Genomic DNA, 25745 nt, shown 5'->3' with positions numbered 1-25745 from the left:
TCAAGTTTGAAAGGTGTTCTTCTGCGGTCTTGCCAAAAATGATGACATCATCAATGTAGAACAACACGCCAGGGCAGCGGTCAAGGATTTTCGCCATCATCTTCTGAAATGCCGCTGGGGCAGAAACCAACCCAAAGCAAACTCTTTTAAAACGAAAAGGCCATCATGAGTGATGAAAGCTGTCAGATCCCTGCTGTCAGGGTGCAAGAGAACCTGATGGTAAGCGGAAGCCAAGTCAAGTTTGGAGAAGTGTGTAGCGCCTACCAAAGCGTGAAGCAGCTCCTCTGTATGGGGCAATGGGATACTGTCTGGAACAATAGCTTTGTTCGGCTCTCGAAGGTCTACGCATATCCTGATGCTACCATCTTTCTTGTTAACAACAACAATGGGGGACACCCATTCAGAAGCATCGATTCGCTCGATGATGTCAAGGCTCAGCAACCTCTGAAGCTCATTTGATACTGGTGACCGGAGAGAATATGGCTGACGGCGAAGCTTCGAAGTTACAGGCGGCACGCCTTGCCGTGTCTTGATGCGATGCGTGAACCCCTTAGCAAGACCCAACTCTGGACTGAAAAGTGAACTGAACTCATGTGCTAAGGCTGGCGGAAGAGCTTTGTTACGGGGCTGCGTGCTTGACAATGTGGAAATAGAACAGGATAGCGGGTCAACAACAGTCGGCTGCGGAGCAACGGACGTGTATAAGCACTTGAGAGCAGAACCCTCAATGCGAAGATCCAAGGCTTTAATGCCGTCAAGACCGATCAGACAAGTTCCTCGGTGAACAACATAAAAACGTAGCGACGCTGTGCGGCCAAACGTCTGCCTGGAAACAACCTAGCACTGGAATCGTCCATTGAGAGTAGTCAAACAGACTAACATGCGGAGCAGGCAGGAGCGGAACGCTCTGAAAATATCGACTGAATTCTTGCTCCGACAGGATTGAAACAGACGACCCTGAATCAATAAGGAATGTCAAAGTGACATTCGCGACTTGCAATTGAATATGAATTCCGCTACGTGCGGAACGTTGCACAGTCAAAACTTCCTCAGCACTGCTGGATGACGAAACATCTTCATGAAATTCAACTTCACGGACTCGGCCTTGCCTTTGGGTTAGCTTGCGGTTGCATACCCTTTGAAAGTGGTCCTTGTGACCGCAAAACGAACAAGTCTTGCCATGCGCTGGGCACTGTGGCGCTGACGCAATGTGGTCCCGCGAACTGCATCGGAAACAATGTGGCGAGCCGGAGCGGCTACTCTGTTCTCGGTTCCGCTGAGGGGGGCGGTTCCGCTGCGGCACACGTGAGCCGCCCGCGCTCCTCGTTAAATTCTGCTCTACGGTGGTTGCCGGTCGTGAATTCCTTTTTTTCGAAGAATGCGACGATGGTTTTCGACGCTGCCGCAATGAAATTGCTTCGACCGAAGCAGAAAGCTCCTTTAGCTCTTCAGCCGCCTGCTCAAACTGAAGTGCAATTCGAACAGAATTCTCGAATGAAAGTGTGGAACCCTCGAGCAGTAACCGCTCACGTACGCGAGTGGAAGCTACGCCGCCAACGAATTGGTCCCGCAAAGCATCATCTTGCGAGGCAAACGAACAATGTGACGCTAGCTCCCGTAGAGCGGCAACAAAGTCATCACCGGACTCGCCTGTGTGTTGGCTGCGGCGGTGAAAGCGATGACGCTCGATGATAACGTTGCGCGACGTCGAAAACTGGTGTCGTAATGCGGCGAGTGCAGTGTCGTATTCGTCAGGAGGGGCCACGACAGACTTGTCATCGGCGCGTGCTGTGGCACTTGGCGCGGCCGGTGCTGCGGTGCTGGTCCCTGCATGTAGCGTCTGATAAATACGCTGGCCCTCCGGCCCCAAACAATGCAAAAGAATAGCCTTGCGTTGCTCCGGCTTGAATGCGGCAGCTCCGGATGCCAGCAAGTACATGTTGAACATCTGCTCCCACTGCTCCCATGGAATGAGGGACGGCCGGGTGTCGGAAGGAAAAACGGTGGCGGAGCAAGCCTGGTGAAGCTCATGGTGGCGGATACGGACGGCGCAGCGGGGCTGGGGGTACGTTCACGACATCCTCGTCGCCAATGTGGTGTTGACCGAAGGTGGAAGTCAGACTCCAGCCGTCCCGAAGTAAAAGGCGTTTATTTAACATACACAACGAATATATATAATGAAGAACAGAAGCGCCCCCTGGGGAATAAAGAACTGAAATGAATAACTAAACTGAATATAACAGTTCCCAGTTTATATCCTTTGTTTATTTTTCCAAAAATGTTACATGTGGTGTATGACGGGTCGAGGGTGTATATATAGCGACGAGAACGAAAATAAATCTGTTGTTGAAAGTAGCGCTGTGTGTGTCAGATGTGCCTTTTGTTGTCCTTGTCTAGCTTGCGCTATAACAAAATAAGTTAATGAGCATGTCAGGGAGCATAAAAGAAATGTTGAACAAATAAAAGAGCGCCCAAATTTACTTTAAGCACATCGGGACCTGTCCCTCACGCTCTTGTGAACAATGTTTTTCAGATGTGCGTATTCTTGCCCGAAGTACTGATACTAGAGCAAGGGAACTGGTTGAAGCCTATCACATAGGCAAGAAAAGCAGCTTGTGTGTTAGTGAAACTTCGTTATTACAGTGCAGTCCACTTATAACGATACCACATATAACGATATATCGGTTATAACGATGGGTCGACATGAGAGTGTCATTTTATGCATTAGGTCTATGGGGAAAAAACCATTTATAACGATAGGTTATTCACAGCATATCGGATATAACGATCAAAATTTTGCAGTCTGGACGGCGTTTTCCGTGCCAAATAATCGTAACGTTTGCGTTGCTTAGTTCCCTGAAACGAACGATGTCGAGACGAGGCGATGTTTACCTCCGTAAGTTCGTATCTGCCGCCATTACCGCGCAGCGCGTCTCGCCTCGCCCGCGCACGAGTAGGAGCAGCCGACGTTGGCGCTGCGCGCCACAAGATGGCGCTAGCTGCTTCATGCGCATCGGCCACAGTCGCTCCGATAGAGAGAGAAAGAAAAAAAGAAGCGACAAGCAAAGCGGCGCGGTGGCGCCCGTCCCGCGTCTCTCTCGCGATAGCAGGCTGACGCCACCGAAGCAGCGTGCAACAAACGGTTCAACCCAGTTCGAAGATGGCGCCGACAAAGCGCAAAGCTGTGTCGCTTGACACGAAGATTGATATTTTGCAGGACTCTCGATGCAGCTTCAAGGTGAGCGCCCTCGTGAAGAAGTATGAGCTCGTTTAGTTAACGATATCAACCATCTTGAAAACCGGGAACACCGCGATTGTGAAGGCAGGAGCTATCAGCGGCCATTCCGATCAGCGGAAAAGGGGTTAGAGACCCTTTGTACGCCGATGTTGAAGAGGCGCTTTACCAGTGGCTCATCACCAATTGCTTCAAGAAGGCGGGCTTTGTGCGTAAGGACGAACTTCCCCAACCCGCTGAGACCGACCCGGTGGAATTCGCTGACATAACCGAGCTCTGGGAGCTCGTTCCTACTGGTGACACAGGTGGTGTGTCGAAGGAGGAGTTTTTGACTGCAGACAGTGCTGCCTCGTTCTGCGATGAGGCCACTGACGAGGCGATCGCCGAAGATGTGCTGTCTCGACAGACGCAAAGTTGTGCGACGGTGGCGACGGCATCAGCGACAGTGACAACGAGATCGACAGTGGCTCCTTGACCCCGACCACGATGTCCACGCAAAGTGCACTGTCGTCGATCGACTCCTTAATTGATTTTATGCATGCTAAAGGATTGCCGCCAGTGTTCGCGCAGCAGCTGGAATCCATGCACACTGCGGTTGTGAAGCTGAAGCTGCCGCAAAAGCAAGTGCAGATTTCGGACTATTTCGGCGCGCCTAATCCTTGACACGGTCATTGGCGCTAGAAATAAAGTTTGTTTTTCACGGCCTACTGTATACATCATCTATTCTTTAGAGCAAGTAGCGAATTCGAGTTCAGAGCTGCAAAGGTAAAGAGCGCAAACGCGTTTAAATTTTTTTTTTTTTTTTGGTAACTGCAGTCCAGATATAGCGATCATCGGTTATAACGATCATATTTTTCGTCTTTCTCGATATCGTTATAAGTGGACTGCACTGTATTATATAAGGCCGAGAAGAGGTTTCTTGAGCGTTGTGTGTCATGAATGTTTGATTAGATGCGTGAATGAAAGTTTGCTCTGTGCGCATGTGTTGGCCGACGGTATATATGTGCCTGCATTCTGTAAATAAAGTAGTTGTGAGTGGCGCCCTGTCCCGTTCTCTTCTCTTGTGTGTGTCAACTTATTTGGCGTCTTTATATTTTATAATGTATAATACGAGGTTTCTTTCCTATTATTAGCGTCCCAAATTTTCGCCTCATGTTATTTGCGGATTCGAACAAACATTTCAGTCAAATTCGGGCTAGAAGCTTTGGCTTTGTTATTGCTGCGTGGCTATGGTTTGACTTCATTATTGCTGTGTGGCCATGACTTGACTTCGTTATTGCTGCGTGGCTACAGCTTGTGGGGATGCGCGACTCTCACGTGTCCCCTGAAATGTTGTTTTCCCGCATAGCTACCGTCTCCTGTAATCCAGCTTTGCCGCGTGGCTTGGTGCCAGCGGCAGTTGGTCTGGTTGAAGCGCATTGCGAGAGATGGCGCGAGTGTCACCTCGCTAACGCCACCTAACAGCGGGGTTACTTGGGCGCAGAAAGGAGAAGGCTCTTCCTCTTTGGCTCTGGATCTTTGGCTCAGGAGCGGCGCGGACGCTCTGCGTGCGCGCAGATCCATGCTTCTGCGAGACTGTCTCGTGAGGGCTACTCCAGAATGGGCGAACATGACCGTTCGCGTGACCATACACACGAACGACTAGGCGTTGGTGTCCAGCATGGGGCGAACATATTCGCTCATTATCCGGTCGCAGTGAGTTGGACTTCCACGATTTGTCGCACACCCATCGGCATGTTTTGTGGATAGAAACTCGGCTAGTGGGCATTGATCTATGAAAGGTGCAATGAAAGGTTCAAATTCGTTTTACTTGTGCCCTACATCACCCAACGAAGTTTCCGATTCAATCGCTAGTTTACAAAAACTATAGGTCCCCGCTTACACGATTTACAACTCTCCAAAACCAAATTACTGTCATCTCATATCGCCGACATACTCGCGCGCATTATTAACTGCATGTTTAAAACGCGTTTTCCCCGACGAATTGAAACACGGCAAAATAACTCCTATATTCAAAAAAGGTGACAAAGAACTAATTTCAAACTACTACCCAATCTGCATGCTATTTTTCTTCAGTAAAGTAATTGAGAACCTACTTGTAAACCGCTTAACAAACTAACTTAATCTTCTCTTGCCTGAGAAACACGTGCTTCATAAAGGTAATTCCACTGAAATAGCGATAACATCATTCACTGACTAATACTAATAGCAAATGTATAAATACTGTAATAAATCTACTAAATTATGACCTAGACACTTTATCTCCATGGTACACAAATAATAAACTTCACATCAACCCTTCGAAAACGCAGTTTATGCTTTTTCATACACATGAACATGTCATTGCGCTGACACGATGGCTCATCTTACAAACTCATATTCTTTCACCTGCACATGAAGTTGTGTACCTTGGCATCAAACTTGACCCCCACCTTAAGTTTACCTTGCATGCTGACATAATCTCAAAAAAAGATTGCCTTTAGAATAAGAGTACGAATTTTAATGCGCTCGCATTTTCCACAAAACATAAGAACTTCAGTTTATTACTTATTTATACATTGCCACTTAGAATACTGCATCTCAGTTTGGGGAAACAAATATTCCACGGACATAGCACATCTGCAACTTTTACAAATTCAAGCCTTGAGGATCATTAGTTTCTCTAGTTACATGCCAGACGCAGGGCTAATGTTCACTTCCCTAAAAATACTACTATTACGCTACATGCTCCAGCTCAAATTGGTTTTTACTAATATACCGCACACTAAAACATGAAATCATTTTAGATACATTCAATAAATCGTCAGAACAACATATGGACAACAAACTATTCGTAACAACCTGCCAAGGTTACTGAATAAATTGCACAACGAAACCACTGGATTGGAAAATACCTCTCTTAAAGCTCTGTATAGTTATTTCTGCCTGCACTAGATTGTTTTCCCTGGCGTTCGCAAATTTTTTCCTTATGGAAAACAACTAGTCCCATTGTATAGCTTATATTCTTGGTTTTTTCATTCGTTTAGTTTGTATGAGAAATGTTATTCTTACACCTTGTGTTATGATTATATCTTTCTCACCCTTGTGTTTCTTCTTTTTTTTTTTTTGAACAGTTGCGATACCGTTGTACCTATCATTGTTTTTTATCCTTATTGGTTAGATATTTTTACTATGACCTGTTAGAGCACATCTTTCTTTTTCTTCATTTGCTTCGCATGGTTCGCGATGCTTACAATTGTGTAAAGGACATATCTAAACAATGATGTACTACCTTTGTGCTCGCTAACGCCGCGCAAACGCCAATGCGGGGGCCTGCGGCTTCGTCAAGCTGTCCATGTGGCAGCTTTTTCTGCATGCTCCTCGCGTCATGTACTGATGCAAATAAACATCATTGTCATTGTCTAACTATACAAGATTTTCCTCTAGCAACAACTCCTTACTCCCTAGAATAAACACTAATTATGGAACGTTTAGTGCCCTTTTTTGCAGCCATTAATTACTAGAATACACTACCACCCCATATTAAAGCCTGCCGCACAACGTTAACATTCAAGAGAGATACAAAGAAATATTTACTAACGACACTACTGGCTACAGACTCATTACTATGAACATTGTAATGAAGCAGATCCGCCCCGTGCATGTGCCGACTGAAGAGGAAGACGAAGGACCGTGCTGTGATCGCGAGCAAGCCCCATGCTACGGACAGCCCTTGCAGTGCCTTTATATACCTAGCGTTCCACAGCGTTGTGAACGATAATAAACCTAGTCACATTTGGTGGAGGTTGCCGAGATCCTTTGCCTCATCCTAGAGCTCCGTCCTCGAACCCTGCCAGCAAGATCACCCTGCACTATGCCTGATCCCGCCACCTCCTTGTCTGCACCACCGGCTGCCACTGTCATCTGCGCTGGCGTCCCTCGTCAACGCGACTCACCCATTCTCAGTGGGACCGCCAAACACGATGTAGAAGACTGGCTGTCATCGTATGAACGTGTAAGTGCCCATAATAAATGGGATGACCAGTCTAAGCTGACCCACGTGCCTTTCTACCTCGCCGACGTAGCCAAACTTTGGTTCTTCAACCACGAATCTGACTTTACAAGCTGGTCCGCGTTTAAAACTCTTTTTGCCGAAGTGTTTGATAGCCCAGCTGTCCGTAAGCTACGCACTGAACAGCGTTTACGCCAGCACGCACAGCAGCCTGGAGAGACATTCCCCAGCTACATCAAGGATGTTCTCGATTTGTGCAAGTGGGTAAATCACAGCGTGTCAGAGGATGACAAGATCAACCATATCCTCAAGGGCATCGAGGACAGCGCATTCCAGATGTTGCTGGCCAAAAGCCCAACTAACGTATCCGTCCTCATTAACCTTTGCCAGAGCTTTGACGAGCTGCACCGCCAACATTCCATTGCCCACCAGAACATTCAGCACGCCGATTCCGTCTCAAGCATTGCGGTTTCTACTGACATGACCAACTCGACCCTCTCGCAGCATATAAAAGATTTTATTCGTGAAGAGGTGGCCAGGCAGCTCTCGTTGCTGCCTCACAGCGACGCACCTACGGCAGCTTTGCCTCCAACGCAGCAACAAGCCATCCGGACTTGGATATCTGAAGCGCTTCCTGCAGCTCCGACAACCTCCCCACCCAATCCTATGAGTGTGCCGTTGTCCCATACCAACTTTGCCACTCACCCTACGTCGCTGCCGTTCAGTTATGCAGCCGTGGTTGCATGGCCACCTGCGCCGACAGCTTCCTTTTCACCGCCCATGCACCCGGCTTCATTTCCAGTTGCCCGACTGTCACTACAGATGTGGCGCACTCAAGACAACCGGCCTATCTGATTCGCCTGCGCCATTGCTGGCCATGTGGCGTGCTTCTGTTGCCGCCGCACCCCAATGACGCGTACCACCTTTGACATGCCCAGCTACACACCACAATACTCCGCCACGCCTCCATTTTCACCGTGACGTTTTGACACTGATCGCCAGTCGGAAACTCGGCATTCCCCTTCCCCTCGATGGCATTCGATTTCGCCCCTGCGTTGTCGAGCTCCCACTGAAGAGGGAAACTGGTGCAGTTCCTGAGGCAAGAACTGCAAATACGTAGACATTCTCAAGAATCTTCGGCGCAAAATGTTATTACTGTTTTTGTAGAGGGAGTACCCTCAGTGGCACTAGTTGATACCGGAGCAGCCGTTTCCGTCATTCACGAGAACCTTTGTCGCAAACTACGAAAAGTGACTACAGCTCCCTCTGGCCTGGTGCTCGCCACTGCCAGCACGCAGCGAATTCACCCTTCAGCTGTATGCATGGCCTGTGTTGTCAACAAAGTTCTATACGTAATCGAGTGTTTCGTGCTACCATCGTGCTCTCACGACCTGATCCTTGGTTGGGGATTTCCTGTCACGTCATCATACTGTGATTGTTCACGTGCAGAAGTGTCGCTTTTACCACTATGTGAATCCCTGCTGACCAGCTGTCCTCACTTTGCCACTAAACTTACTGTTGATGCCAAAACAACCTTACTGCCTGAGTCGTTGATGGCTGTTGTCCTGTCGTCTGATGCCGCATCTGATGCCACTGTAGTGTTCACGCCGTCTAATGTGTTTGCTTAGCGCAAGGGCATTGTACTTCCGTTTGTCATGCTCACTATAACATCTGGGTCAACTGTGATGCTGGTCACCAACTACTACCAGTACCCGATCAGCCCACTGCTTGGAGAGACTGTAGGATACTTCCAGGTGGTCGACTACGTTGACTGTGTCGATCTACCGACTCCCTCCGTTACGATGCCATCGTTTCAGTCTCAGGCTCATCACCTTAAGTGGGTTTTGCCAACGCCATCGACCCTGCTCTTTCCCCATCTCATCGCCGCCAATTTCTCGCTCTCCTTCACAAGTTTCTCTTCTTTCGACTGTCATCAGACGTCATTGGGCCATGCCACTAGTGTTTCTCACACCATCGACACCGGTTCCTACTCGCCCTTGCGACAGTGCCCGTATCGTGTCTCCGCCGAAGAGCGCCGAATCATCACGGAGCAAGTGGACGACATGCTCAAACGTAGAGTCATCCGTCCCTCTCAAAGTCCTTGGTCTTCACCTGTCGTATAGGTAAGAAAAAAAGATGGCTCCATTCGTTTTGTGTCGACTACAGATGCCTAAACCAAATAACGAGAAAAGACGTTTATCTACTGCCTCGGATCAATGACGCTCTGTACTGTTTACAAGGCGCAGAATATTTTAGTTCCTTGGATCTGCACTCCGGGTACTGGCAAGTTCCAATGCCGAACCTGACCGTCTGAAAACGGCATTTATTACTCCTGATGGCCTCTACGAGTTTAATGTCATGCCTTTCGGGTTGTGCAGCGCGACTGCTACTTTTGAGTGTGTGATCGACACCATCCTTCGGGGCCACAAATGGAAGACCTATTTATGTTACCTCAACCACATCGTCGTCTTCTCAACCGATTTTCTGACACACCTCACTCGCCTGCATGACATTCTGACCTGTCTCGCATCTGCCGGTCTACAGCTTAACCTCAAAGTGCCGTTTTGCTGCAAACAAGCTAACACCTTGGGTCACATTATCTCAAAAGACGGCGTCCTCTTGGACCCAGACCCAAGATCACCCTCCCGCTAGAGATGACCCAAGATCACCCTCAATACCTCCCGCTAGAGATGCTGTAGTAAGTGCAATTTTATCTTACAAACGTTCTCCCACATTTATCGAAGCATTTTTATTACATAAAGAAGAGTACAAAATTATCATTGCTAAATAAATATGGTACTCTTTATTAGTAAATTTGTTTTTTGCCATTATAAATGTAGATAGTGTTCAGCATCACCGATTTTCCCCATGACCTCTGGCCTGGATTTAAAATTTTACCTAAACAGAGCATCGCTACTCCTCGTTTTACAATCTTTGACTGGGAGGAGTCATAATGCACCAAATCCTTCTGTGTCCGAGGAAAGCACTGCCAGCATGCGTGGCCTTTGGCAAAGGAAATGTTTAGGTTTAAAAAACACAGGGTATCTTTTTTAGTGGAAGTTCAGGAGTAAAAGGAAGCCCTTTACCGAGTTGTCTAAAAATGTCTAGAATGCTGTCACAAGTAGTTAAACTGCCTTGCCTGTTAAAAACAATTAAAAAGTCATCCATATATCTAAAAAATTTTAAAATGTTTAGAAACACACCTCCAAATGCCTCATCAGGTACTGTGTTTATGATAGCTAAAGAAAATGTTGCATAAAAGCGGTGTAAGATGAGGAGTAGCACGATTTTCTGTTTCGAATAGGCTCTCTGCAAGCACAGGATGCAGCTTGCTTTTGACAATCAGATTTCCCGTCTTAAGATGGCAGGGATCCCTGACTCGATGGCCAGTGGTGGAAACCATCCTGTAGAAGGTAAAAGGATCCAGGAGCAAAGCAAGGATGAGGATGGCTACTATGGCCTTAAGAACTGAAGTGGTACCGTATGTTCACAGGGTCACTCACAACCAAGGAAACTGGCAGGCAGGTTTGGGGTCCCGCTTGTTTTTCAGCCCCTTTTAAGCTGGTGCGGCTCTGCCCTCGTACCTCCCGTAATCCTAAAGGAAGGCAAGGCTGTGGCGAGAATCATATCAAGCCGTATGCAAAATGCAATGTAGGAGTTGTGTACCAGATCCCCCTGGCGTGGCAATTCTTACATAGGGCAGACAGGACGGTGTCTGAATGATTCAGCCAGGGAACATGAACAAAAGTTAACGAAACATGAATTGGCACACTTGCCTGCGCACTGCAATGCCTGGCCCTGGGAACCACTTTTTAAGAAGTTAAAGATTCTTGGGAGATTCTGGGCGTAGCCACCAACTTAGCCTGGGGGCTTTTGCCCTCGGGCCCTAGTTTCTCTGGACCAAAATAAAGTTCATGCCATGCCATGCCAAGTCAGGACCAGACTGCACACAAACTGATAGAGACATATCACATAAAAAAGAAAGGCCAAGACTATGTTAGTGATACTTCCATTAGGTTGTTTCTGATAAATGATTGCCCCGCTAGGTTGATCAGTGTTCTTGTTGCTGCGTTCTGCGCATGTTCTATTCTTCTATATATTGCCACGGGTTGCTGTGAATAAACCAGTTGTAGCGAAGAGAGACGCTAGTGGGTTCAGCGCTACTGGCTCTAAACAGTAGTGGGTCGAGCGCTCCTGCTCAGCAACGGCTCTCGTGCTTGGAAGCTGTGACTGCCCTGCCCGTCGACATTGCGCTGCTCCGAGCTCTGCCTAATAAACATCGTTAGAATTGGTGGAGTGTGCGGGGTACCCTCAGACGATCATCCTGGAACTCCGGTCTCGTACCCTACCATCTACCATGCCCCAAGACGCCTCCCAGCAAACGCCTCCTCCTGCACCCACTGCGTGTCCCGGGGTGCCTCGTCATCGCGACCCTCCTATCTACACTGGAGCGGACGACACTGACGTGGACGAATGGCTCACGGCGTACGACAGGGTAGGCGACCATAACAAGTGGGACGAAGCGGCCAAACTGAGCCATGTTCTGTTCTACCTCGCTGTAGTTGCCAGCCTGTGGTATAACAACCATCAAGCAGAGTTCCAGACATGGTCAGAATTTAAGACTTCCCTCGCCGATATATTTGGTCGCCCTGCTGTTCGCAAGCTGCTTGCCGAGCAACGTTTGCGAGAACGAGCTCAACAGCCAGGCGAAACGTTCACCAGCTATATCGAAGATGTCCTGGACCTATGCAGGAAAGTTGATTCGACCATAGCGGAGTCTGATCGAATCCAAAACATGCTGAAGGGCATAGAAGACGACGCCTTTAACATGTTGCTGGCCAAAAGTCCACGCTCTGTGGCTGAAATTGTCACACTGTGTCAGAGCTATGAAGAACTCCGCAAGCAGCGGTCACTGACCCGTCGATTTCTACCGCGTGACGAACACCTCGCTGGTTTGGCTGCCATGTCCAACCAGGCAGCGTTGCTCGCAGAAATGAAGGCGTTCGTCCGCGAGGAAGTTGCCCGGCAACTCTCGTTGATGGATTTTGCACAGCCGCAGTCGGTACACGCGCCTACGCCAAGTTTCGCTCCTCCGCTTCGCCGTGTCATAGCGCAAGAACTGCACGAGGTTTTGCCTGAGCACCACCAGCGTGTTCCTGCGGCTGTGCCTCACAGCTACGCCGAAGTCATGGCCAGGCCCCAACAGATCCCGACAGCTGTGCCACTCAGCTACGCGGAAGTCGTCACCCAGCCTCAACAACTCCCTCAACGGGGACCTCTCACGTACGCCGAAGTCCTCGCTATGCCCCGACAACAGCCTGCTATGCAATCAATTCACCAGCCGCCACGTCCAACGCGTCCTTCCACATGGATGGGACCTGCCGCAACGACTCGGTGGCGTACAGCGGACAATCGACCGATATGTTTTACGTGCGGCTAGGCAGGCCACGTCGCACACTACTGTAGTCGCGTGCAGTCGCCTAGCGCTACACCATATGGGCCAAGTTCTATGGCAGGTTCTCCGCGCCCTTATTACGACGACGAACCTCAGGCTGCGTCACCACCATTCCGCCGGTCCGCCAACATCCACCGCTCAACTTCTCCACGCCGACGCTCCCCATCACCGATGCGGCCTCGACCCGAAGCTCGGGATGAGGAAAACTAATCGTCGCAGTCCATGAGGCAAGGACTGCGAACCCATCGAAACGCGGAAATCCTCAACGTAGCCCGACCAATGCGATGGACATGTTAGTTGACGGTGTGCGCACATATGCCCTCGTGGATACCGGAGCCGCTGTATCAGTTATGGACGCAAAGCTTTGTCGCTTCCTTCGAAAGGTTACGACGCCCATTGCTGGACTCGCCCTCCGAACAGCAGGCGCACAGCGTATTCACCCGATTGCGGCGTGCACCGCTCGTTTTCTCATCGAGGACGTTGTATACGCCGTCGAATTTATTGTGATTTCCTTGTGCTCCCACGAAGTTATTCTGGGGTGGGACTTTCTCACCCGCCACGATGCCATCATTCATTGCGCACGGGCCGAACTAGAACTGTTGCCGATCTCAGATATGACGCTTGCCGATAATGCTTCTTTTGCGAACAAACTACTCGTCAGGCACGACACAAACGTTCCTGCCAACTCGTCAGTGATTGTATCAATGCAGTGCAGCAGCCTCTCTGACGCCATCGCACTACTTTCTCCGTCGGGCCACTTTTATACTCGAAAAGGTCTGCTGCTGCCTTTTGCGACTGTGAACGTCAAACAGGGCTCCACAGCTATTTTTGTCTGTAACCCCTTCCCATACCCTGTGATGCTGCTTCAAGGCAAATGTCTTGGCCACGTGGAAATGATCGATGCCGTACAAATTACGGATGTTCCCAAAGACATGTCCTGCGCCAGTTACAACACGCTCGGTTCTCTCTCTACGTCGGACCCTTTGCCCGCAGGTGTGTTCGATTCATATATTGCCGATGGCCTCACCCCACCTCAGCGTTCGCAGCTTCTGCGCCTCTTAGAAGAATTTCGTTCTTCTTTTGATGTCGGGCAACCTTCCCTTGGCTGGGCGTCTGCTGTCACGCACCATATTGACACTGGCTCCCAACCGCCATTGCGGCAACGACCATATCGCGTCTCTGCCACAGAACGTCGTGTGATTAATGACCAAGTGGACGATATGCTTCGCCGCGAAGTGATCCGACCCTCAAACAGTCCATGGGCATCTCCTGTCATCCTTGTTACGAAAAAAGACGGCTTGGTACGTTTCTGTGTAGACTATCGGCGCCTGAACAAGATCACTTGCAAAGATGTATACCCGCTGCCGCGAATCGATGACGCCATCGATAGCCTACACGGAGCAGAATTCTTTTCATCTCTAGATTTACGCTCCAGCTATTGGCAAGTACCCATGGCTGACCTCGATAGGCTGAAGACAGCCTTTGTCACACCCGACGGCTTATACGAATTTAACGTCATGCCGTTTGGACTTTCTAATGCGCCAGCAACCTTTGAACGCATGATGGACACAGTTCTCCGCGGTTTGATGTGGCACACGTGCTTATGTTATCTCGACGACGTTGTTGTTTTTGCCTCTGACTTCACCACGCACCTTCAACGCCTACAGCGTGTTTTGACGTGCTTAGCAAACGCTGGCCTCCAACTGAACCTAAAGAAGTGCCGATTTGCAGCGCGGCAGCTCACGATACTAGGTTACGTCGTCTCGAAGGATGGAATCCTCCCAGACAAACTTCGTGCCGTAGCTGAATTTCCTAAACCGACGTCCGTCAAAGAACTGCGCAGTTTTGTAGGTTTGTGTTCCTACTTCAGGCGCTTCATTCGCAATTTCGCCGCCATCATATCGCCCCTAACGAAGCTCCTTGGCAGCAACGGACCTCTCCATTCGTGGTCGTCCGAGTGCGACGAGGCGTTCACTATGCTCCGTCGTTTGCTGACGTCTCCTCCCATTTTGCGCCACTACGACCCAACGGCACCTATTGAGTTCCACACAGATGCCAGCGGTGTTGGCCTTCGTGCTGTCCTAGCGCAGCGCAAAGAAGGGTTTTCTGAATATGTTGTGGCATATGCAAGCCGTATGCTTACTAAAGCCGAGACCAATTACACCGTCACAGAAAAAGAATGCCTGGCGATCATCTGGGCGCTTACCAAGTTCCGGCCCTATTTGTATGGTCTACAATTTGATGTCGTCACGGACCACCATGCACTATGCTGGCTGTCGTCATTGAAGGATCCCTCAGGCCGTCTCGCCCGCTGGGCGCTTCGCCTACAGGATTACAATATCCGCGTACTGTACCGGAACGGACGCCAGCACGCTGATGCTGACGCCCTCTCACGTTCTCCCTTGCCAATCGACAATCCCTGCTGCGCAATATCCCAGCTTGACGTTTCTTCCGTCGACATTGGGACCATCGCTTCTGAGCAGCACAAGGACCCCTGGATTGCCTCCATCATAGACTGCCTTGCTGATCCGTCATCGCAGCCAACCACTCGTGCATTGCGCTGTCAAGCTCGCCATTTCGCCATTCGAGACGACCTGCTTCACCGACGCAATTACACCTCTGACGGCCGCCAGTGGTTATTAGTTGTACCTCGAAGCCTGCGTTCTGAAATCTGCGCATCGTTCCACTCTGATCCACAGTGTGCTCACTCGGGACTTTTCAAAACCTACCAGCGCCTCCGACGACGCTACTACTGGCGGGGAATGTACAACTACATTCAAAAGTTCGTTCGCTCATGCCCCGACTGCCAGCGCCGAAAATCTTCACCCCACCACTCGCCAGCTGGTCTGCAGTCTCTACCCTGCCCTACCCGGCCGTTTGGGCGCGTTGGCATCAATTTGTATGGGCCACTTCCCCTGACGTCGTCTGGTAACCGCTGGGCCATTGTGGCAGTAGATCACCTTACACGATACGCTGAAACCGCCGCTCTCCCAGCAGCTACAGCGCGCGATGTTGCATCATTCCTGCTACGCCGATTCATCCTGCGGCATGGTCCACCTCAAGAACTGCTCAGCGATCGCGGACGCGTCTTCCTGTCGGAAGTAGTTGAAGCGATTCTCAAAGAGTGCCACGTTGTTCATCGTACGACTACGGCGTACCACCCTCAAACGAATGGCCTCACAAAACGCTTCAACCGTATGCTCGGCGACATGCTTTCAATGTACGTTGCCTCCGACCACACGAACTGGGACGCCGTTCTGCCATTCGTCACCTACGCGTATAATACCGCTATGCAGAGCACCACTGGATTTTCACCCTATTTCTTGCTGTATGGTCGACACCCTTCGCACACCATTGACACCATTCTACCGTACCGGCCGGATGCATCCGAGTGCGTGCCTATTTCTGCCACGGTCAGACATGCCGCGACCTCGCACGGGCCTTTACTTCCACTGATCAAGAGCGCCAGAGGAGCACTCGCGGTGATGCCACTGCCACGGTCACCTTCGATCGGGGAGCGCTCGTGTGGCTCTCAGTTCCTTTAACTGCCCCTGGCCTCTCATCAAAACTGGTCCCTAAGTATGAAGGCCCTTATCGTGTTCTCGGAACGCGCATTTCCTGTGAACTATGTCATCGAAGCAGTTGAGCCATCTTCAGACATGCGCCGCCGTGGACGAGACATGGTCCACGTCGACCGTTTAAAGCCTTACTACGACCCGCTCATCGTGACGAGCTGTTAGGTCGCCGGACGGCTCCCTTCTCGCTCCCGGGGGGTGATTGTAGCGAAGAGAGACGCTAGTGGGTTCAGCGCTACTGCCTCTAAACGGTAGTGGGTCGAGCGCTCCTGCTCAGCAACGGCTCTCGTGCTTGGAAGCTGTGACTGCCCTGCCCGACGTTGCGCTGCTCCGAGCTCTGCCTAATAAACACCGTTAGACAGTTGAAAGTTACCACCCGTGTCGTTTTTGTGCTCTCTTCCACTGTCCCCGTCTTTATTTGTGGTCAATGTGATATGCAGTAAACACCAACTAGGCCGAACTGAAGTTCTGTAGTATCGACGTTCATACCACACCTTAACGCTCGAGCATGGTGAACAAAGGATGTAATTTCTTTTCTTAGCAGCAACTTTAGTGCAAAACCTTATGCAGTGAAATCTGCCTCTTGCAAAAAATCTCCAACTTTTTCTATATCCCCCTTCTAAAAAGAGTAAGCAGGCATTGTGCCACTCTCGGTGGCATTTGCAAGCCTGCTCCCTCCCTGTTTCCTACTCTGTCCATTGCATATGTGTGTTCTTATATCGAATAATAATCTGTGTGCGTTGTGCTAGTAATGAAATGAAATGCAGTGTTTATTTCTCTCACAGTTACAGAGTAGCCAGGCAGAGGAGATGCAGGGCAAATAGCTACTTGATGCAGCTTGACCCCTGGTGCCTGATGAAGTGCCGGGGGTCTTCAAGATCCAAGGCCCGGGCCCGGGCAGGGTAGGGGCCAGGTTTGAAATTACTGGGATGTACTTGGGTGGGCCAATGCATGGCACTTTCAGACTCGGGCCGGGCCTGGGCCTGAAAAAACTGCCCGTGCAGTGCTCTAAATTGAATGCTAAACCAAAATCGCCTTTGTGGTATTTGTAAGCTTTGCAGCATAACTTGGTTATATTGCAGCAAAGCAGACTGAAAACGTGTGGCAAAGCTAATTTTAGGAAACCGACCACCATTGTGCAACACACACCCTTGCCTATTTTTCTTGCTAAAAAAAATCAGTTGGACATTAGATTTCTACTTTGTTTAGAAGATTTAGTGTCATTTTTACATTAGTTTTCTACTTTGGAAATACAGAAAGTGGCTGTGCATTTGATGCGGGGGTGTTTTTTCAGCATGTTGTTTAACTTGACCTTCTGCATAATTCAATCAATTTTGTCGATCCTGCCAATTAATGGAAGTTGCCTGTGTAAGCTCAGTGTAAGCATTGCAATAAGCATTTGAGATTATCTACATGGCCATTCTGCACGATGTGTACAGATTGGCCATGTGACTTACACATCAACGTGAATTACATGTAATTGGAAGTGCAGTCTGCTTTTGTGTGCTGACATGCACAGCATATACTTGAATCCTTGTAGGCCATGCTTTGCACTTATCGCTTATCGCTTTGGCAGTGCTGCGACATCGCAATCAACTGGTCGGGTGGCCTGCACCATGCCAAGAAGTTTGAGGCATCAGGCTTCTGCTACGTCAACGACATCGTGATCGCTATTCTCGAGTTGCTCAAGTACCATCCACGAGTGCTCTACATCGACATCGACATTCACCACGGGGACGGCGTCCAGGTGAGTACTTCTTTCCTTAGTGTTTTCGCAATACAGTAAAAGCTTGTTAATTCGAATTCTGAGGGGAAGCTACGAAAATTTGAATTATACAAAATTCGAACTAATGAAAGTCGCAGAAAAGTCGCTCGATTAAGGCATGTATGTAGTCCGATGAAGCGTAAGTGCTACGGTGGCTAGATTTGGTGGCTAGGGTAGGTGTGCTGCCCACTGGGCGTGAAGCGTAGTTCAGCGCTTCTCTGCTTCATGACAACAAACGTGGCACTGAGGTCACAGGCCTGTCACAAGCGGTGCACGTCATGTGCTGCTGCGGTTGTATTACATTGGAACTGCGGCACATTTACCATCGTATTTAAACTGAAAACTGCCTTCACAGTGACATCATAGACAGTCAGAAACTTCTGAATGCAGAAGAGCTCTGTCACTTGGGAATGCAACGTGCTGTGGTTGCCTTTTCCGTCACCTGTTTGTTTCCCTGTTTGAGGTGCAAAAATATAAGAGCTATTAATGCTGTTTAGTTCGGTAAACACGTTAACTTTGAGTTTACGAAGTGAAGCATAAATTCTGCTGAGACGAAATAGCCCTTCATCAGTTCTTCTAAAGCGAGAAAGGTGAACGTTTGCTTTGCAGGACGGACATCTAGTTTGTAGGGGCCATATGTGAATGGCAGTTCGTGCAGGGTTTTGTATTCTTATATCACAGAATGCGCAAGAGAAATGATTTGGCTTGAAGGGATGTAAAGTACAATGAAATAAATATTGATATTCATGCAACTAAAATCCTTTGGTTCAGTTTACTTGCCCGTACTGGGGCTATTATAATCGAGACCCGCTATCAATGTAATTGAACAATGTTTTTTTTGACAATACAAATAAACTTGTTCTTGATGAAAAAAAAATTCCTACATTGTTCAATGATCTTTGATTAGAAGAGTGGCTTGTATCATGAAAAATAGTAGTTTAAGGCTCGTGATGATCATATATATGTATATTTGAATGCAATAATTATTTAGATAATTCTTTGGTCACACACGCAAACCAGCAACATCAATCTTTTACTGCAGTTATAGCTTTACATAAAACATTGCACTGCATCACAGCATTCACAATACATGCAGCTTAGCATAAGGTGCTTTTTCTTTTCTGGATTACGCTCGGGAGCCAAGTTCTTGATCGTCACAAGGAAGTGCGGGCGATAAATATATTAGCTTGATGATGCTGTTCGCAATTTGGATTTTATGCTGCTCACAACTGATGACTCCTGAACGCTTGAGCTGGCGAAAAGAAAAAAAAAAGAAGAAATGCTAGTGGCACGGCATCTGCCAGTCGTTTTGTTGTAAACCGTGGCCGCTGCACTACAAGTTGAATTTTTCACTCACAGAATTATTTCGTCGCCCGTCACTGAACAGGTTCATTTCTTCACTCTACAGATACTCATTCTCAGCCTGCGGAACGCGTGACATTTTCATTCGCATCCTATTTACTTTAAGCGTGTGCAAGTGTGGCTCTCTGTCCCTTCAGGATTATATCAAGGGCCAACAATCCCGTCGGAGCCTTTCTTGTACTTTTTCTATGAATTTGATTCACTATGTAAGCTGAAGCCTCAGGTAGCATCAAAGCGACAGTGTCTCTTATTAGCTGCACGTAGGCCATCGGAATCTGCACAATCTTCCTGCCAGTTGCATGCCCGATGACACACGCTCCTTGAAGTGGCGCTGGCGCATGACTAATGCGGTTGAAATATTTTGTTGGCATGGAGAAGGGCAAGCTCATGTCTCTCGGAAAGTTCTGGGTCTCAGCGCATCGAAACCAACAATATTTTCGCCTGTGGCTTGCATGTTTGTAGCTAACTTAAATTCAGCGTAAAGCAAGTGGTGCCCCTCCGGCTTGTTTTCTTCAGTGGAGGAACACTTCCACTCTGTCCCCGAGCCTCACAAGCTTGGTGTCCATGAACACAGGGTTCATGCGGGTCCTTGAAATGCTTGAAAACCCTTGAATTTGAAAAGATCGTTTTCAAGGCCTTGAAAGTCCTGGAATTTTCGCAGATCCTTGAAAATCCTTGAATTTTCCAAATTCTTGCTTTTAATAAACTTCCAGTGATTGTATTTGAGAAAATTTCAACCCTCCTGAATTCCCGCTGCGATTTTGTTAAAAATATGGTGAAAGTTTTTACAAAGTCAAGTAAGCACATGCCTAGCGGACGCACGGGAACGTCTGGCCACAATGACACTAGCTTGCCCACCGTTTCTTTTCGCCCATTTCCTCTGCTACTTTCCAGTTGAGTAGAGAAATGGCGGCCACTGTGTGTGCAGCTTGCGCGGTCAGTGCCTCCTCTGGCGTGGTCGAATGGGGACATTTTGTGCGTGTGTGGTTGTATCGTCACTTTTTTTGCACGTGGAACACTTGTGCATGCATGTGCGGTTCCATCAGGCCATTTTGTGTGCGTGTAGCGCTCATCTGTGTATGTGCGGTTGTATCGCGAGATTTAGTGCACATGTAGCGCTTAGGTGTGCGTGTACAGCACTATCATGACATTTTGTGCACCTGCAGTGTAGTGTGCTCCAGTAAACGTGCATGCCAACAATGCCCGGAAAATGCAAATTTCAGTGGTCGTGGCTGAACAATGGCAACTACCGAGAGTGGCTTGCACCGTACATGTCAAATCGGCACGAGGTAAAATGCAAAGTTGGCTGTAAGTGTTTTGACATCACCGCCATGGGCGGGAGTCGGCACTAAAAAGCCACCTAAGAAGTGCAAAGCATAGAGAGCGCATGCAAGCTACCAGAAGTAGCTGCATGATAAGGAGCTTCCTGACGATCTCTGAATGTCAAGCGAATGAACCACAGCCAGGGCCATCGCAGCCGTCAAACTTGATGGATGCATGCAAGAAGCATGAACTTGTGATTGACGCAGAAATTTTTGTGGACATTGAAGGTTATAACATCGCACTATTCATATCATTCGTCATCACAGGTGAATGAATTATTTCAGAGGATGTTTCCAGATAGTGAGGTGGCACAATCTTTCACATTCGGAGAGCAGAAGTGCTCATATATCGCATACCATGGTTTGAGGCCATTCTTCTTTCCTCTCTGTGGCGGGAGATAGAGAAAAGCAAGTACTATGTTCGACGAATCTCTGAATGAGAATTGCCAGCAAAAGCAAATGGATGTTCATCTAAGGTACTGGGATGCATCACAGTCCGTCACCGTATGCTGCTTCACATCTGTGTTGATGGGCGATGCCAGGGCTGAAGATCTGCAAGAAAAACTACTCGGTGCCTTAGAACCACTTCCATGACATAAAATAGTGCAAGTATCAATGGACTGACCCAATGTGAATCCCAAGGCATTCAAAGGCCTGCAGGTGCACCTACAGAAGAACAATCAGGTGAGGTGCTTAGACTTGGGCTGCTGTAGCTTGCACACTGTACAAAATACCTACAAGGCAGGTCTTGCAGCAAGCAAATGGAGCTTGGACATTTTGCTCTCAAGTATGAGCAGGCTATTTTTTGATGCACCTGCCCGGAGAGAAGACTTTGTAGCTGTCACTGGACCAACTCTGTTTCCTCTCAAGTTCTGTTCACATCAGTGGATTAAAAAAAAATTAAATTGTGGGGTTTTACGTGCCAAAACCACTTTCTGATTATGTGGCACGCGTAGTGGAGGACTCCGGAAATTTCGACCACCTGGGGTTCTTTAACGTGCACCTAAATCTAAGTACACGGGTGTTTTCGCATTTCGCCCCCATCGAAATGCGGCCGCCATGGCCGAGATTCGATCCCACGACCTCGTGCTCAGCAGCCCAACACCATAGCCACTGAGCAACCACGGCGGGTATCAGTGGATTGAGAACCTCCCGGTGATAGAACGGGTTGTGCTTCTCTGGCCTGACGTCAGAGTATGTGGAAGTGGCAAGAAGCAAGGAAGGGAACCTCCCCAAGTGTGCTTCTTTTCAGAATGTTTGTGACTTTCACTGTGACCCACTGGTGGCAGTAAACCTCAAGTTTGCACTCCCTATTGTGATGACCTTCCAGCCATTTTTGACACACTTTGAGACAGATAAGCTAGTTATGTTCTTTTTGCAAAGGACCTTGAGAATATTGTCAGAAAACTGCTAACGAAGTTTCTCAAGTCTTCTGTTCTCTGTTCATCAGTGAAAATCACTGGCCTCCTGAAGTTTACTTTGAAGATTTAAACAAACATGTGCCACTCAAGAAGATAGATGTTGGTCACACAGCCAAGCAGCTTCTTAAAAGCCACACAGTAAGTGTGAAAGCCGCATTTGCATTTAGCATGCAGTGCAAGGAGTTTCTTCTAAGTGTCACAATAAAGATCTTGGAGAAGAGCCCCCTGTGATATCCCATTGTGAGAGGCCTCTCTTCACTAGACCCCAGGCAGATGTCATCGAAGCTGGATGAGTGTCTGGAAGGCTTAAAGAAAGTTCTGGATGCACTCATTTCAGCAGAGAGAATCCATGAGCATTCAAGAGATTATGTACTTGCACACTTAATTGAGCTGCTACAGGAGCGCAAACATGAGTTGCAGCTATTTGAAAGGACCTTGCATACACTTGACAAATTTTTCTATGAACTTTTAAAGGTTGGCTCAGCATATGCCAAGCCTTGGAGGGTTGGAAAACTGCTTCTTACACTTAGTCATGGCCAAGCAAGTGTAGAGAGAGGATTCAGCGTGAATCACCAGGTTTCAGTAGAGAACATGAAAGAAGTGTCTCACATTTCACAGCACATTATCTGTGATGCTGTATGCGTAGCAGGTGGCATTTTCAATGTACCCATCACCAAGGAATTGAGAGCATCTGTGGCTTCTGCGAAGAACCAATACTGTGCCTTTTTGGAAACACAGAACAAGCAGGAGCGTGAAGGTGCGAAACAGAGAAAGAAACGCTGCATTGATGAAGAGATTGAAACTCTCAGAAGGAAGAAAAAGAAACTGGAAGCTGCTGTTGCAGAATTGACAGCTTCAGCAGACTCATATGCAGAAAAAGCGGAGGCAACCAAGGACCCGACTTGGATAATGATATTAAACAGCCTAAGGAAGACTGCCAGGAGTAAGCAGCAGGAGATCTTGGACATTGACGTAGAAGTTCAGAAGAAGCAAAATGAGGCCACCTAAGGACTGAGGGAGTGTTTGTTGCTTAGTTGATCTGCTTTATCAAATAAATCTTTGCGTCTTCTAACACACTGAAAGTGCTCATGTGTTAAACTCTGACAAACAGTGATGAATAACGGTAAAAAAATGAAAGTATCGCTGGAGCCATAGTTTTGTCTGAAGACAAGTTTCTTTGTTAAAACGTTGGCTGCAGCGACAATCCCCCTTTTCAGCGAATTCTCATCATTTCGAGCCTCTGTCTACCCCTGAACATGTCTATTTAGATTTCTAACAGAGAGTGTGGTCCTTGAAAATCCACACACAGGGCCTTAAAATCCTTGAAAACCCTTGAATTTTTGTCATATACACCAGCGTGAACCATGGAACATCACCCGCAGTCTTCACTTCGCTCCTTAAAGGTCTAAAGAAATTACAAAAGCTCAGAAAACTATCCTGACTGTGAGTGCAGTGCACCATGCTGTCAGCGTGTCAACAGACGATATGAATGGCCGCTTTTGAAAATTACTCATTGCAGCAAGAAGCATCACCCTTTCATACATGCTCTCAACAAAACCATTTTTTTTTCAGGTCTTTTCTGCGAAAACCAATTATTTTAAATATAACAGGTGCACACTAACAGAACACTATGTAACAGACAATGCGCACTTTGCGACAGACCTCTGACTGTAGTGCCATTTCTGCTGTAATGATGCGGAGAAGCAGTGAACTACGCCGGTTGGCACACCTACCCATATAGCCACCGTAGTGAGCATGGACATGCTACACATGTTAGCGAAAACGTCTATACCATATTTACTCACATAATGATGGCACTTTTTCGTAAAAAAAAATTGACGCAAATTCAGGGCTGCGATCATTACGCGGTTAAATTTTCTTCGAAAAGAAAAAAAAAACTTTTTTTTCATTCCGCATTTGCTGCAGGATGACAGCAGGTCAACAAACAGGCGGCTGCGCTGTAACAGCGCAGGACACGAAAACAAAAATCGCGGCCAGCGGTGCAAGCGTAACGTGCCAAATGAAATTTTTTTTCTTCTCGGCAGTACATTATGTGCGTTGAAACAGTTTCTTCCGTATCAGTAATGAGTAATATTGTTAATATCAGCAAGTTTTCAGCAATAACATAGCCATGTCCACTTTGAGGGGACCGAAACTGAGATGGGTGCGCATAGCTGCCTGTGGCCTAGAAACACGGCGGGCATGCCGCGAAAACTGCGGCATTTGTCTTCACTACTATCCTATGCGGCACATTTCCGTTAAGGGTGGGTGAATATCTTAGCTTCGTTACAAGCCTTGGCATACGAATGGGTACACTTCTAACGTATCAGCGTAAACATGGCTACTATCGTTGCCGCTCCTAGTTTGTTGCATGTCCACGAGTGCAGACGAGAAGGATCGAAAGGCGCCTTTTTTGTTGTTGTTGTTGTTGACCACAACCATTATAAAGCCTACAAATAATAAAGCCTAGGCAAATTTGGTTGTAGTTTTTTTTTTCATGGAAGTATGTAAAGTGATAAAAGAAATGAAATGGGGCATCTGCGTAAGAATGTTTTGTGCATGCAGACCGCTCGGTATGTCTTGAAGAGTCGTTCGTGTAGCATTCGACAGCATTCGACACATGGTAAGCATGATCATTATTAGCTAAACTGGGCACACGACATATCCCTGCGGCAAGTTCGGGGTGCAATAATTACATGGGAAAGAAAAAAATTGAATTTTTGCGACAAAAGTCAGGGATGTGATCATTATGCGAGTGTGATCATTATGCAAGTAAATACGGTAGCTCAACGCTCTGCAAAGCCAACATAACCGGATGCGGCCAAAGCGATGCGACGTGCCTGACATCGAGATGGCTCTTGCTTCATATGAGCGTTCGTCACACCGACTGCGCCGACCCGTAATCAGGGTGTCTACCAACCGGGAAAACCGGGAATTTGTGCTTCAATTAGGGAAAATTAGCTGTCATTTTATTGAAAGGGAACGAAAGTCACCCTACGCTGGTTCGAGTAAGGGAGAGGAATCATAACGCATTGTCTTTGACGCCGTGTCGTCGGCTGGAACAGTTGCCAGTGGACAGTCAACAACAGATTTTCCGGACACTTCATTTTTGTGAAATTCTCGATACAGTCGAACCCGACTATATCAAACCCGTTTACATCGAATTATTCTATATATCGAACAATTTCTGGTCATGGTATAGTTACAATGAGTATATATAGCAAAAATTACGCTTACATCGAACAAATATTGCAGTGACTCCCAATATATCGAACGTCAAGCGGCGGAAAAGTGCCCCCAGAAGTTGGCTTTCCCTTGCGGTAGTGGGGAAACCCGGTGGCGCGGCTCCATCCAACCGCTCTCCCTACCGTGACCGCGCTGCCTCGGGCTGTTCGGGCGAGCCGTCGACACTCCCCCTGTCGCGCATAGTCAAGTCTATTATCCTCACTCTTTCTCTATCATCTTTCACTTCCCACTCCCTCTCCCCTGACGACGCTTCGCCGTGCTCCCTCACGGGTTGCAGAATCAAGCGTCCTTCCTTTCTTTAGATCACTATCTATCGACTCTCCCCAGCAAAAAATGATCCTGGCCTGCCTACAGCGCTTGCTCAGACAGCCAA

General features: G+C 48.1%; 1 protein-coding gene across 2 annotated transcripts in view; it reads left to right on the top strand.

The window, feature by feature from the left end:
• Positions 1-25745, top strand: part of HDAC3 (histone deacetylase 3) — a 173997-nt gene that overhangs the window by 61569 nt on the left and 86683 nt on the right. For both annotated transcript variants that reach the window (XM_050167612.3, XM_050167611.3), the window contains exon 5: positions 17833-18003. In XM_050167612.3, the coding sequence (XP_050023569.1) occupies positions 17833-18003 (171 nt within the window). The remainder of the gene's footprint in view (positions 1-17832; positions 18004-25745) is intronic.

The sequence above is a fragment of the Dermacentor andersoni genome, chromosome 11 (assembly GCF_023375885.2).
Source record: "Dermacentor andersoni chromosome 11, qqDerAnde1_hic_scaffold, whole genome shotgun sequence".
Lineage (NCBI taxonomy): Eukaryota > Metazoa > Arthropoda > Arachnida > Ixodida > Ixodidae > Dermacentor > Dermacentor andersoni.
Note: the sequence above shows the minus strand (reverse complement) of the source record. Positions and strands in the feature narration are given on the sequence as shown.